Source organism: Crotalus tigris, unplaced genomic scaffold (genome assembly GCF_016545835.1).
Source record: "Crotalus tigris isolate CLP2741 ecotype Arizona unplaced genomic scaffold, ASM1654583v1 scf7180000024422.1470167, whole genome shotgun sequence".
Classification (NCBI taxonomy): Eukaryota; Metazoa; Chordata; class Lepidosauria; order Squamata; family Viperidae; genus Crotalus; species Crotalus tigris.
In genome coordinates, this window is record NW_024100588.1 from 350,001 (window position 1) to 365,782 (window position 15,782).

Below are 15,782 nucleotides of genomic sequence, written 5' to 3' on the forward strand. Positions count from 1 at the left end.
TTTCCTAGCTTTATAAGAAAAGAACCCACCAGCCACATAGTCAGATGAACAGAACAGAACAAAACAGAACAGAATAGCTTTGTTGGCAACGTTTTATCGGACACATAAGGAATTTGTCTCTGGTGCATAAGCTCTCAATGTACATACAAATAACAAAGTAATCTAATCATAAGACACCCATAAGAGAATGTAATAGAAAAGATAAATTATATCTTTAGACATAAGTCAGTAAGACATAAGACAGTATTGTGGGAATTACGTGTTTTAGCAGAAGCACCTAATTCCCACAATAACTCCTCCACAGAAAGAAGTGGGAGGGTGAGATTGAGCATCATGAATGGTCAAGAGGAAGAGTTGCATTCAACTAGAAAATTAATTTAGTTTTAAATACAGCCTAATTATTTATTTAAAACATTTACATAGCAGCCTATCTTATAACCAATTTTCAATTCAATCCAATCCAACCTAACCCAATACCATTTTAATCCAATCCAATCCAATCCCATCCTGACTTTGCTAATACCTTTTGCATTGTGTGCTTCAAAAAGAAACAAAGCCTGTATGGTAATCACATATCACAGAGGTTGGGTTCTCAGTGGTTAAGTCAAAAGCAAACCACAACAAAACTTGGTATGTTGCATGACAGAGAACAAAACAAAGCACAAAGTATGAGGAACATGAGCACAATGATTTTCTCTGTCTTTGGGTTTGACAACAATAAAGGCAGCAGATACAGAATACTTGACGGGTCCTTGGTGCTCTCTGAGTTTGTTCATTTTCTTGCAGACATATCATTACCCAAACTAGGTAACCTGCTCAATTACCTAGTGAGGGAAGTTAGCCCAGAGAAAGAAATATTAAAAAGGGCAGAAAAATAATTTTTCCTCAAAAGGACTTTTTAAAACCAAACCTGGCCCCAAATCTATCTCTCTGCCCCAAGCAAGACTTTAGCCCCGTACAAATGCAGATGTATAACCATCAGAAATTTGGAGCCAGAGCAATCAAGAAGACAAAAGAGAAGATCTGCATACCCCACCCAAACTCTAGGAGTCAGCCTCATCACCTGGGAAGCAAGATATGATAATAGGATTAAACCACAGATATCAAGGCCTAGACAAACACTCAGAAACAGCCTCAAGGTTCATGCCACAGGAACAGGAAACTATTCCAAACAAGGCTAGAGAGGATATAAAAGCCTACTACCCCATGTGCTCAGCCCCCTACTTTCCTCTGCTTTCCTGAAGAACCATCTCTCTGCAATAAACTGTAACCTTCTTCCCAAAGCAATCGCCATGTTTGCTTATTTATTCCCGGCTTGGATGAACCAGGATGAAGACTTTACTTCTAACACTAGTAATGCTTGGGGTATTGTTTACTTGATTATTGGTCTGATGTTAACATTGGAGTTAATCTATGCTGATCTGGGTGCTGGGTGCTGGTGGAGAGGTGCTTGTTAATGTCTTTTCAATAGATACATAGACATTAACAATATCTATAGACTAAGCAAAAGGGACTATCACCCAGCCCAAAAAGACGCAAGAAGACCCAATCACTTCTCCATCAGCAATCAGCATCCAGAAAAGCATAGATTAACTCCAAGGTTAAAATCAGACCAACAGTCAAGTAAACAATTCCCCAATCAAGAAACTGCCAATGAAGCCAATAGCAAACAGCCCAATCAAAGAATCTCTAAGACCATCCCCACCATCACAGACAGGAAAGTCACTAGCAATAGCAATTAGACTTATATACCACTTCACAGTGCTTTACAGCCTTCTCTAAGCAGTTTACAGAGTCAGCATATTGCCCCCAACAATCTGGGTCCTCATTTTACCAACCTTGGAAGGATGGAAGACTGAGTCAACCTTGAGCCAGTGAGACTCGAACTGCCAAATTGCTGGCAGCTAGCAGTCAGCAGAAGTAGTTGCAGTACTGCATTATAACCATTGCACCACTACGGCTCTATAATATAGAGTAGAACAGGGGTCTTCAAACTTGGCCCTTTTATGACTTGTGGACTTCAAGTCCAAGAATTCCTCAGCCCGCGTACCTGGCTGAGGAATTCTGGGACTTGAAGTCCACAAGTCATAAAAGGGCCAAGTTTGAAGACCCCCTGGAGTAGAATATACACTAGAAAAGCGGTCCTCAACCATGGCAACTTTAAGACTTGTGGACTTCAAATCCCAGAATTCCTCAGCCAGCAAAGCTAGTCTAGAATATAAACTGACAGCACTGATGATGTTACCTAGTTTGGGCAATGAAATTTCTGCAAGGAAACAAGCAAGCTCAGAGAGCACAAAGGATCCCTCATGTCAACCCTGAGCTACAAATATTTTCCTTTATTAGTAAGAGAATACTTGATACAGATTCCTTGCAATGCATTTCTTTGCTCCTGAGGGATCTTCATGAGCAAGACTTGAATCACTCTTATACTACATGCTTCAGAAGAGTAACTAGTTCCATTGCCTATGAGAGGTTGCTTCTGTTTTCATTGCCATGACATGTTATTGAAGACAAAGACAGAGACATTGCAGGGGAGGTACATCCATGAGCCAAGAAGACGAGGTATCTTCTCAAAAGCCCTGAGAATGGAGAATGTTATGCTTCCCAAACACTGAATTAAGAGGTAATATTTTAACAGATGCTTTTGCTTTGCCTCTGATTTGTAGGCATATTGAAACACAGTTTAACCATCTACAAAATGGCTTCTACCAGCAGAAATTATAATGAGACAATAGCATAACATCATAACAATGATATGAATATTTTTATATGTAGATTGCAAGGGGTGAAAATGTTAGGCATCAAACATAAGTTGATAGTTCCTTTTTTTCCAATTCTTTTTTCAATATAGGAGTACCACAACTTCTGGAGGCAAGTTGTTAAACTGATTAATTTTTTTTCACTGTCAAGAAGTTCTCCTTAGTTTTAGGTTACTTTTCTCTTTGTTCAGTTTGCATCCATGGTTTCTTGTCTTGCCTTCTGGTGCTTTGGAGAATAGCTTGACCCCCCACTTGTTTGTGGCAGCTCCTTAAATATTGGAACACTGCTATCATGTCATCCCTAGTCCTTCTTTTCATTAGACTAGATGTACCCAGTTCCTGCATGCATTTTAATCATCTTTATCTGTTCACACTGATTCTGTTAACAATCCTCTGTTCCCATTGATTTTAGGTAAAAAAAAATATTGAAAGAGAATTTGAACCCATCTCAGAAGAACAGTCTGGAGAACATTGAGCAAAGGTGAGATAACCAAAATATCATCATCCAGAAACAGATCCTTGCATGTCCACAAAGATGAATTGTTTTTGAGAGGCTGAAACATGGAGAGGTCCCTTGTAGCTCCACTTGGATTAACCACACTCAGAAGAAGACTACAGTGAAGAATTGCCCTGTTTGGAATAACATATTAAAAGAATCGTGGTCTGATTCAAAGCATCAGGTTTTTAACTTATCTTTCATTTTTAATGCAAAGAATGGAAACTGATAAGCTGATGCCCATTTGAAACATGCAATTAAAAGAAGAATGGGGATCTGGAAATTAATATCTTCACTCAATTTTTAGGAATGAACTAATGGCAAATAGGACCACAATAAATGAATTCACACTGTTGGGGCTGAATGCCAACCCTCCAATTGAAGTTAGCCTTTTTCTCCTCCTGCTTGGGATTTATCTTTTGACATTAATAGGAAACACAATGATTGTTATTATCACACTGGTGAATGTTCAACTCTGTAGCCCAATGTATTTCTTCCTCCGACATTTGGCATGGGTAGATATTGGGTATATGAGTACTATAATTCCCAAAGCACTGGTCAACATAGCTACTGGTACTAAGAGCATCTCTTTAGCTGGTTGTTTCATACAGGTATTTCTTTATTTGGTCCTTGGCACCACTGCGTTCTTCCTAGTGGCCACAATGTCTGTTGATCGCTACATAGCCATCTGCAACCCTCTTCACTACACAACCATCATGAATCCCCGAATCTGCTCATTATTAGTATTTTCTTGTTTGGTTGGGGGGTTATCACTAATTCTAGTTATATCCATTCCTTTATTTCTTATGCCATTTTGTGGTCCTAATGTCATGAATCATTTTTTTTGTGACTATGGACCCCTAATGAAGCTGGTATGTGTGGACATCAGCTTCCTAGAAATGACTTATTTTGTAGTTGCCATATTCAGTCTGCTTGGGACCTTAAATGTCAACATTGTCTCTTATGTCAAAATCATTTCCACCATTCTACGCATTCCATCAGCTACTGGTAGGAAGAAGACCTTCTCCACTGTTGCGTCTCACATGACCGTGGTCACTATCACTTACAGCAGTTGCATTTTCATGTATGTCAAGCCAAAAGGCACCGTTGGATTAGACTACAACAAAATAGTGGCTCTTCTGAATACTGTTATTGCGCCCTTTCTCACCCCAATCGTGTACTCTTTGAGGAACAGACAACTGCAGAATGCTTTGAAGGCTGAACTGAGACAAAGGATTGGTTTCGCAAAAAAATGATATGATTGGCTATTGCTAGGGCTCCAAAATAGAAGTTCAGATTTAATGTCTTTCAATGGATTGTGCTGCCTTCAGATGTAATAATTACCCAATTGAGATGGTCTTACAAGGGGATTTGAGAAAGCATAGAGTAGTGGTGGCGAACCTATGGCATGCATGCCAGAGGGGGCACTCAGAGCTCTCTCTGTGGGCACACATGCCTCACTCTTTGGCTAGGTTTTCATAGGAAAAAAGCCATTTTCAGCTTTGAATTATATCAAATCTGACACCAGAAACAGACTACAGATGACCTGAGTGCTGCATATGTTGATTTCAAACTTACAAAATATAAGCCAAGGTTAGACAAATTATCAGCATGCATACAACAACAAAAATCACATTAATGGTTCAAAAGCATGCCTAACGCAAACTGTTTACCTTTCAATAAAAAGTTGTTTGTATCATTGAAAGCTTTGTTATGGTGTTTTTCTTTTAAGACAAAAGATGTTAATCTATGAGTTGTTTTTTCTAAACTAAAACTTCAGTATTCACATTAAATTGTGCTGTTGGCACTTTTCAATAAATAAGTGGGTTTTGGGTTGCAGTTTGGGCACTGGGTCACTAAAGGTTTCGCTGTCACTGGCATAGAGGATGGGATAATCAAGAATGGAAACATCTGATTGATATCAAAGGCCGAATCTCTGAAAAAATTGGTTTGCTAGTGAAGAACAATGGAAAAAGACAATTGCCCATCTCTCCTGGTTGTCCATTTACAAAAGACATCTGGTTGCACATTATGTGACCTAGGAGATATGAGAACTTCACTTAATGCACCCTCAAAGCTCTTACCATCTTCAGAAGAAGAACATACAGCCACCATCTCCTGATTGTTTCTCGGGTTCAAGTATGTTTTATTATTTCTCACTATATTGTACAATATAGTACAATAAGATATTTGGTTTTGGTTTACTTATGGGAGTCAATACTGGTGAATGTAGCTATTCCTCTTGATGTTTATCACAGATTAAAATAACTGAACTGGAGAATGAAGCTCAGTGATTATAGAATATCAGCAGGCAATGCTCCCACTGATAAAGCTGAATGTAACAGAAAATGCATAGTAAAGGCATGAAACATGAGATCTAGAGCTGCAGAATGTTCCTAATATAGAAATTAATGGTTGTAAGGTGCTCATAGTCACCTTAATCTGAGGTGGGCAGTAAATTTGGTTTAATAAATAAAATGAATAAAACAAGTATCTAATTAAGCAGTTTTATTGGTTAATTCAATCCAAACCACAAGAATAAGGACTTTTTAAATTATAGCATCTTATTTCTCAAGACCTATCATGAATTCATACAAAGTTGCCTTGGGATATTGGAGAAAAATAGCAGACAAGACCTCCCTTCCTTTATCTTGCTCAATATGACACATAGTTCTCATTTATAAACATTTTTGGGTATCCAAATAGCTAGCAAAGGTTGAAAGCAGAGGGAAGTTCTTGAACGTCTCAGAATGCAAACAAAACTACAGTTAAATAAAAGAAATGTGAATCCAGATCAGAAATGGGCATTGATGTCCATGTCTGATCATGTTTTGTGATGCTCTGGAATCCTCCCTCAAATAATTTCTGTCTGAATTCACTGTCCCACTGGGAGGCTCAGTTTTATTACCAATGGCCAATGGAATTAGACACGGCCTAGTCCATTTGATTCCCACCATTTTCAATGAGTTTTGTAAATGTGTGCTTTAACTCTTGAATTTGATTGAGAACTGATTTCTATTATTAGATCTGAATTAAATGGCTAATTAAATAAATCTTCAACTGAAGTGAAGACATCCCTTGGAACTTGCACACAATGGTCTTCTCTGTCTTTGGGTTTGACATTAACAATAGAGGGAGATACAGAATATTTGATACAGATTCCTTGTAATGCATTTCTCTGCATTGAGATGTCCCTGAGGGATCTTCACAAATCAGTCTTGAATTTTTCTTATACCACATGCTTCAGAACTGTAACTTGCTCTATTGAGTATAAGATGTTGTTTCTGTGTTCATTGCTATGGAAAGATATTAAAGATGATGGCTGAGATGTTGCAGAAGGGGTACATCCATGAGAAGAAGAAGTAGAAGACAAGGCTTCTTTTCCAAAGGCCTGCGAATGGAGAATGCTATGCCTACCAAACATTGAATTTGATTTATAGGCATAATGATACATTGATTAACCAACTGGAAAATGGCTTTTATGTAGATTGCGAGGAGCGAAAAATAGTTTCCATCCGAAAAATAACTTAGGAAGCAAAATTTGATAGCTAGCTGCTTCAAAACAGTAACTAGTTCTATTGTTTATGAGAGGTTGCTTCCATCTTCATTGTCATAAAAAGGTATAGAAGAAGAAGGCAGCAAAATTGCATAGGGGCTACATATGTGAGCCAAGAAGACAAGACATCTCCTCAAAGTACTAAGAATAGAAAATGCCATGCTTCTCAACAAACTGAATTAAAGGGGTAATATTTTAACAGATGTTTTTGCTTTTCCTCTGATTTGAAAGCAAAACGGACATAGTTTAACAATCGAGAGAAGTAAATGCTATTTCTATATTATTAAACTGTGGTGATTTTGCTTACAGAACTAAGCAAAATAAGCAAAGCATAAATAGGATGACAAAATGGCATAAGGATCTCAAAAATTATGTGAATGCTACAATGATTGATAGGATTCCCAGTGGTGAAAATATTAAGACCATATGCACCGCAATCTAGAAAAACCAGGCCTAATATCATTAAAGTTTGATGCCACCAGAATGTATACACTTACTTACAAACTTTACTCTCTGGGGAACCTATTAACAAATGTCTCCAAGGGTGTATCTCAACTTATACTTTTTAAATGCTAATTTATTTAACTGATTGTTAAAGAGGGATATTGCTGGCTTGGAATTAATCACCTGCTAAGTTCATTTGTGGGGAAAAAGTGTCACAGGATGGAGGAAAATAAAAACATATCCTATGTGTAGGCACATCCATCAGAATGCCAGTCTAAAAAAGACTAAATTGGAAGTGACCACATGAGATCTTCCTGCTGAAAGTTTGGGATATGGAGATGAAAATAGAAGCCACTACTTCTTTTCTTCTTCCAGTTGCAAGCTAGACCTCTCACTGATGATCATCCCAAAGTTTCATTCTTGGGGCCTCTAGTTTCTCTCAGTTCATGTACACCTTATGAGAAGGATACTAGTGATGTTTTCAGATACAGTATGTATTGTGCAATTGTCTATGCATGATTTAGAGGTAGCAACAGGAAGCCACTAGGAATTATGATCAGTCTGGTGACCTTTTCCTCTCATCACTTATATCAGGTATGGCCAATAGGAAACCATAGGAAGAGCTATAAGGTCTAGGACCTTAAACTGAGAAAAGGACAATTCTAGTTCACATTTGTCCTCAATGGCTTCTAACTCCACCTGTCACAGGTATTATAAGCAGCACAACCTCACTATCCATGATAATTCAGAAATCTATACCTTCCAGTATGCTATGTAAAGTAGCACAGATGATGAGACTCATTCATAGAACCTCAGCAATTATGTTTTCATGGTTAAATTGATTTATAATGTAGAATTTCACTTTCAGAGAACCAGTTGGGTTCTTCCTTCCAGAAGACATAGACTTCAGTAAATACATTCCTGAAGAAAAGCCTTAAGTGAAGGCTTTCTGCCTGTCAATCAAGGAGGCATAACTGACAGCATTAAATAGAAAGATGCAAAACTCCATTGATAGAAGATAGTACAGGAGGGCATGGTTATTTCCACATCAATGTCACCCAAGAGATTTTATCTTATTATTGCAAGCTCTGCATGACTTAAAAGAAATGTATTTTATGGTCAGTGTGTTTTACCTGTACCAATAGAAGAACTGAAAGCCACTTGCGGTAAGTTAAAAGAGTTCCTACATGGTTCTCTTAATGTTCCCCTAGTGTGGTTTTGAGTTCTGCATATTTTGTTGAATATACTTACTTAAAGAATACTTTACTTGGCCAAGTGTGATTTATCTCTGGTGTAGAAGCTCTCAGTGTTTAATGAAATGGAGTGGAGTGGAGTAGAGTAGAGTAGAGTAGAGTAGAGTAGAGTAGAATAGAATAGAATAGAATAGAATAGAATAGAATAGAATAGAATAGAATAGAATAGAATAGAATAGAATAGAATAGAGTTGGAAGTGACCTTGGAAGTCATCTAGTCCAACCCCCAGCTCAGGCAGGAAACCCTATACCATTTCAGACAAATGGTTGTCTAATATCTTCTTAAAAACTTTCAGTGCTGGGGCATTCACAACTTCTGGAGGCAGGTTGTTCCACAGATTAATAGTTTTAACTGTCAGGAAATTTCTCCTTAGTTCTAGGATGCTTCACTCCTTGATTAATTTCCATCCATTGCCCCTTGTCCATTCCTCAGGTGTTTTGGAGAATAGCTTGACCTCTTCTACTTTGTGGCAAGAGGTTTATATACAGTACTGTATCTTTATATACTTACATAAAAAGAAGTATCTTCATATACTTCTCTATAAAGGCATTAATTTTATAGACAGTCTTTGTTCATGAAATATGGGAAAGAATAATTTGAGTGAATATCACATAATAGCAGCAATGCCACCTTCCTCCATAAAAACAAGTTCTTCTTTTATTAAAAACCACACACAGTGACTGAAAAACAATGATCCAAACAAAATATCTTCTTTTGCAGAGTTATATTTTGAAGAAAAGTTGACCATCCATTCTCAGTTTCTCCTCCTTGAGAGAAGTCATTTCAGTGCTGGTACATTTCTATCAGAAGAGGCATGATCTCTTGACTTCAGAAGGCTGGGGAGATTTTTCATGAGAGGTCTCCAGTTTTGAACTTGGGACTTAAGAGAAGAAGGCAAAATATATATTTTCTAATTACACCAATCTGAAGTGGTTTGTTACTTTGTTTGATTTATCTCCACCAGCAAATTCGCAATGAGAACTAGGACTCAGAACAGCACAACACAAGTGACAGAATTCATCTTAATTGGCTTCCAACTACCTAGGCCCATGGAATTCTTCCTTTTTTCATTGCTTCTGGTTGTGTTTTTCTTCACCTTAGCTGGAAACCTCATGATTATCACTCTGGTATGCATAGACCAACACTTGAAAACCCCCATGTATTTCTTCCTTTTCAACCTCTCCTTTTTGGAGATATTTTTTGTTCTGACAATCACACCAAAGATGATGATGGATTTAGTTTCTCAGAACAAATCTATCTCTTTCTTGGGCTGCATCAGTCAATGCTATTCTTATTTCTTCCTTGGTACCTGTGAAATCATCCTGATTGCCGTAATGGCCTTTGACCACTACATTGCTATCTGTCATCCGTTGCGCTACACGATCATCATGAATGGACGGGTTTGTGTGAATTTGATATTGGTGTGCTGGATTGGTGCTTTCATGAATAATTTTGGCCCCATTGTTCTCCTGAGCCAACTGTCCTTCTGCAGCTCTAACGTTATTGATCATTTCTTCTGTGACTATGCTCCACTGATAAAGCTTTCTTGCAATGATGTAGATACTCTCCTGACTCTGGAATCTACCCTCTCTCCTCTGGTGTTACTCAGCTCTTTGTGTGTAACTGTCGTCTCTTATCTCTACATAATTGTGACTGTCTTGAGCATGCAGATCAGTGGCAGCCGTGGGAAGACTTTTTCAACCTGTGCTTCTCATCTAACAGTCGCTTCCATCTTCTACGGCAGTGCCATCTTCATGTACTCTTTGCCCAGCAAGGGTCATTCTCGGGATGCCCAGAAAGCTGTGGCAGTTCTAACTGCTGTGGTCACCCCATTACTGAACCCTTTTATTTACACTTTGAGGAATGAGAAGGTCAAAGATGCTTTGCGAGACTGTTTACAAAGGCACAAACGTATTTTGTGAGAAGAAACCATTGGAAACACTTAGCCAACCTTGGCTGATCTCAAACAAATCAACATAGAGTTGGAGTTTGTTGATACATGGATAAGAGAACTATCACCTACTGCTGTAGTCTAGATTGGGATCTCAAAAATACATTCCAGAAGAGCACAGTGAAAAAAGGGCTTCTGTGCTGCTACTAGAAGAATAGCATGGGTATGGCCACAGTTACATCAGAGTTAAATTTTGTGAAAGGTGGTTTTTATATTATGATGGATTGTTCAGGACTTGGAAACAATCTGTGTACATTTTGATGCTTTGAAATTGTTGCATTTCTATTTCTGGTTGTAATCATGATCTTGAATGAAGACTAGCACTGAAATTCTCCTCTGTTGGGACTAGAATTCTTGCTTGGCTGTTCCTTAGATCTCAGCACTCTTGTTTGATCTTTCACCTTCTTGGCTTTTAATTTCTAAGTTACTATTAGAGTAATGTAACTGGTGACGTAGTTTCAAATATATGTGTAAGTATGCAAGGAACAGAATTATTTTCACCCACATAATGTGAAACTGTCACATCATCCTTTTGAAAAAAAAATCATTTTGGGTTGCAGTATCAATAGTATTTAAGAAAAAAAACCAGCTGACATAAATTGATTTGTTTCCTAATTATAATTTAAGTCTTATATGAGAAATATTTGCAAACTGGGAACAGAACAGAAATGATATAAAGAAATGATGATGTATATTTAGAGGTATGAAACTATGGAAGCTGGGAGGAAATAAGTAAGGTATTGTGTCTGGATACAGATCAATGACCTTTGAGTCATCACAGCATGGTTCTAGTGGAGAAAAGGTGACATATTTCCTACATATGTTGGACATTCCAGATGGATTATATACTACCCATGATTCAACACATCACTTCTTTTCATTATTTCTCCAATCATGTCCCCCCTCCCTAAAGCAGGAATGTCCCAATGCTTCGTGTGACAACTATTCTACCACTATTTCCTAGTTTTATAAGAAAAGGACCCACCAGCCACGTCGTCAGATGAACAGAACAGAATAGCTTTGTTGGCAACGTTTTATCGGACACACAAGGAATTTGGCTCTGGTGCATAAACTCTCAATGTACATACAAATAACAAAGTAATCTAATCATAAGACACCCATAATAGAATGTAATAGAAAAGATAAACTATATCTTTAGACATAAGACATTATTGTGGGAATTACGTGTTTTAGCAGAAGCACCTAATTCCCACAATAACTCCTCCACAGAAAGAAGTGGGAGGGTGAGATTGAGCATCATGAATGGTCAAGAGGAAAAGTTGCATTCAACTAGAAAAATAATTTGGTTTTAAATACAGCCTAATTATTTACTTAAAACGTTTACATAGCCACCCATCTTATAACCAACTTTCAATTCAATCCAATCCAACCTAACCCAATATCATTTTAATCCACCCAATCCCATCCTGAATTTGCTAACACCTTTTGCACTGTGTGCTTCAAAAAGTAACAAAGCCTGTACCATAGTTACATATCACAGAGGTTGGGTTCATAGAGGTTAAGTCAGAAGCAAACCACAACAAAACTCAGTATGTTACATGACAGAGAACAAAACAAAGCACAAAGTATGAGGAACATGAGCACAATGATTTTCTCTGTCTTTGTGTTTGACATCAATAAAGGCAGCAGATACAGAATACTTGAGGGGTCCTTGGTGCTCTCTGAGCTTGTTCATTTTCTTGCAGACATTTCATTACCCAAACTAGGTAACCTGCTCAGTTACCTAGTAATACTTGGGATATTGTTTACTTGATTATTGGTCTGATGTTAACATTGGAGTTAATCTATGCTGATCTGGGTGCTGGTTGCTGGTGGAGAGGTGCTTGTTAATGTCTTTTTAATAGACACATAGACATTAACAACATCTAATGACTGAGGAATTCTGGGACTTGAAATCCACAAGTGGCATGGCAACTTTAAGACGTGTGGACTTCAACTCCCAGAATTCCTCAGCCAGCAAAGCTAGTCTAGAATATAAACTGACAGCAAACCCCACTCCTTACTAGCACTGATGATGATGTTACCTAGTTTGGGTAATGAAATGTCTGCAAGGAAACAAGCAAGCTCAGAGAGTACCAAGGATCCCTCATGTCAACACTGAGCTACAAATGTTCTCCTTTATTAGTAAGAGAATAATTGATAATTGATAACAAATTTATTATGCACTCGGTCCTGTAAAACAAAACCTCATCCTGGACAGGCCTTGGCCGGGACAACTCACTGTCAAAAAGCTTTTCAAACACTGAAGGCATTGTTTGCACAAGAGCCTGTGTTGTTGCACCCAGATCCAGAACAACCATTTGTAGTACAGGCTGATGCTAGTGATGTTGGTGTGGGGGCTGTGTTACTCCAAGTGAACAGTCAAGGGAAACAGCAGCTCTGTGCGTATACCTCCCTCAAGTTGACAGAGATGGAGAGAGCAAGGGCTATCTGGGAGAAGGAGGCATTTGGCATACGGTGAGCTCTCTCCACTTGGCAACATCTGCTGGAGGGAGCTAAATATCCATTTGAGGTCTGGACTGACCATAAGAACTTGGAAGTATTGCAAACCCCTAGGCGTCTGTCATCGAAGCATGTGTGTTGGGCACAATATTTCAGAAGATTTTGCTTTCACCTCAAATATGTGTCAGGGGTAAGAATTTCCTCGCTAATGCTTTGTCCCGACTCCCACAATATGACAGTAAAAGAGTTGAGGTAGTGCAAGCAATCCTGCCTACATATGACCAACCTGGGGTACATACTTGCACCAAGGTGGGGTCTTTTGAGGATGATTTGAGAGCGGCACTAGTACAGGATATGTGGCTGTGGGACAATCCTGGCTTGCTAACTCAAAGGGACGGATTGGCATGGTATAGCAATAAACTATACATACCAAAAGAAATGCGAAAACGGGTTTGTCACTGGTGCCATGACTCGAAACAAGCGGCTCACTTTGGATTTTTAAAAACCTTACATCTAGCCAGACGTCAGTTCTTGTGGCCCCGGATGAGGCGGGATATCTAGACATATGTAAATGATTGTCATGTGTGCACTCAGTGAAAACCATATCCCGGGAAGCCGATCGGGTTGCTTCAGCCTGTCGTAGACCCGGACCGTCCATGGCAAGATATAGCCATGGACTTCATTGTGGAGCTGCCTAAGGTTCGAGGGTACACGGTGATATGGACCATAGGAGATTTGTTTTCCAAACAAGACCATTTCATTCCCTGTAAAGGACTATCGTCAGCCAGAAAGTTAGCAAAAATATTTCTGACCCATGTATATCGACTCCACCGGACACCACATCGCATAATCTCAGACCGCGGAGTTCAATTCACAGCACAGTTTTGGCATGAATTCATCCGGTTCCTCGGCTCCACCCAAGGTCTTAGTTCAGCCTATCATCCAAGCACCAATGGTGCAGCAGAATGAGCTAATGCTGCAGTTGAGTGATAACTCCTAAGTTACATCTCATACCAACAGATGGATTAGGTGGATCTGGTAGTATTTGTGGAGATGGCATACAATAATGCTGTACATAGCAGCACTGGATTCACCCCTTTCCAGGTGGTGTACGGTAGGGAATTCGTACCAATACCGGAGTGCAGAACCCAGGAGCCCCAACCCTGTAAGGTCGATGACTGGTACAACCACGTAAAGGGGGTGTGGGATGTAGTCAAAAGAGCACTGACAAAAGCAGGGGAAGTGGCGAAGAAACAAGCAGATGAAAAACGTAGAACTGAAACACCGTTCAAAATGGGTGACCTGGTTTATTTGTCAACAAAATACATAAACCTCCAGGTGCCATGTAGGAAACTAGCCCCTAAGTATATTGGTTCCTTCAGGGTGACCCAAAATCATCAACCCGGTAGCCGTACGATTACGACTACGGCGATTCCTGGGTAAAATATACCTGATGTTTCATGTCAGTTTGTTAAAGCCAGTGGCGGCTGAGGCCATACAAGAAGGGCCAGTCCCAGTCACCCCAGGCAGATATGAAGTACAGGAAATTCTGGATTCAAGAGTAAGGAGGAGTCTACCTTGTACTACCTTGTCCTGTGGAAAGAGTATCCTCTATCCGAGGCATCCTGGGTGGAGGCTAGAGATGTTTCTGCTCCCCGACTTATAAGCAGATATCATCAAACCCATCCCGGTAGGCCGGGCAGGCGGGACACTGGGGCTCAGTAATCAGGGGGCTTCTAACCGTGTTGTGCTTCCTTCCAGGGGGACTCCTGGTAGGGGGAGCTGAATGTCGTGCCCTGCGAGGCCTAGTCGCATTTGGCCTGGTCGGAGCCAATGTTAGTTCCCCATCTGACAAGGCCTTGGTTACCTGCTCCGATGCGATGCTGCTGCCGGTGTTGCTGCTGTTGGTCTCCTGTCGGGGACTGCTGGCGTGACGCATCTGACCATGATGATGTCATCAAGGTGCACCTGGCTGCAACAAAGGGCTGTGGCTATAGAGAAACACCACAGAGAAACACCTCGCTGGGCCGACAACCTTCCATGTGGAACCAGCTTGTTCCAAGGGGCCGCAATGGGTCGGTGGGCCGCAGCGGACCGCAGGTGGTGTTCGCACTGATGGCAAACCCCCCTTGAGAGTAGGACCAAGATGGAGACACTAGTGGGTGGGGCTGGTGCTCGGAATGTGGATGGTGGCTAGGGTGCTAGGGTGGAGACAGGCAGGGTGCTAGGGTGGGGCCAGGCAGGGTGCTCGGGTGCTAGGGTGGGGTCAGGCAGCTTTAGGGTGGAGTGCGTGGATGATATATAAGAAGCTGGGAGGAAGCCACTTCCAGTGCTAATTTTATTTCCAATATCGCAATAAAGCTATTGGTGGTCTCCACGTTCCTGTTTACTGGCTTACTTGCGGAGAAGCTCAAATAGGATGGTCTGACACAGATATTCACCACTATTGAATATTGGACAGTAGAAGGGAAGTGTATTTTTGAAAGAGGGCATGATGCCTCAGCAGTTAAAGATGCTCAGCTTGTTAGCTGGAAAACTGACAGCCTACATTTGAGACCTGAATGCTGTGCAACAGGTTGATCTCTCATAATTTGCTGCAGCTCTTGCCCACCTAGCAGTTCTAAAGCATAGAAATGTGAGTAGATAAATAGGTACCACTTTGATAGGAAGGGAGAAGCATTTTGTGTCCCTCAGCATATAGTCATGCTGGCCGCATGAACACGAAAGAGGTTTTTTTTGTTTGTTTGTTTTGTTTTGGTTTTTTTTGACAACACTAGCTCTCTCAGCTAAAACACAGAGCGTTTCCTAGAGGATATGTTTAATAATGTTACAAATCAGAGGCAAAGCAATAATGTA

The 15,782-nt window shown here is 40.0% G+C and overlaps 2 protein-coding genes across 2 annotated transcripts; both read left to right on the forward strand.

The window, feature by feature from the left end:
- Positions 1-2,286: 2,286 nt before the first annotated feature.
- Positions 2,287-4,914, forward strand: LOC120302015 (olfactory receptor 49-like). Its single transcript, XM_039329916.1, has 2 exons — positions 2,287-2,626; positions 3,175-4,914. The coding sequence occupies exon 2, from the start codon at positions 3,576-3,578 to the stop codon at positions 4,512-4,514; it is 939 nt and encodes a 312-aa protein (XP_039185850.1). The 5' UTR covers positions 2,287-2,626; positions 3,175-3,575; the 3' UTR covers positions 4,515-4,914.
- A 2,874-nt stretch (positions 4,915-7,788) lies between these two features.
- On the forward strand, positions 7,789-10,796 carry LOC120302047 (olfactory receptor 6M1-like). The gene is made up of 2 exons (XM_039329952.1): positions 7,789-7,852; positions 9,233-10,796. Exon 2 carries the CDS (start codon positions 9,487-9,489, stop codon positions 10,432-10,434), a length of 948 nt encoding a protein of 315 aa, XP_039185886.1. The 5' UTR covers positions 7,789-7,852; positions 9,233-9,486; the 3' UTR covers positions 10,435-10,796.
- Positions 10,797-15,782: the final 4,986 nt, after the last annotated feature.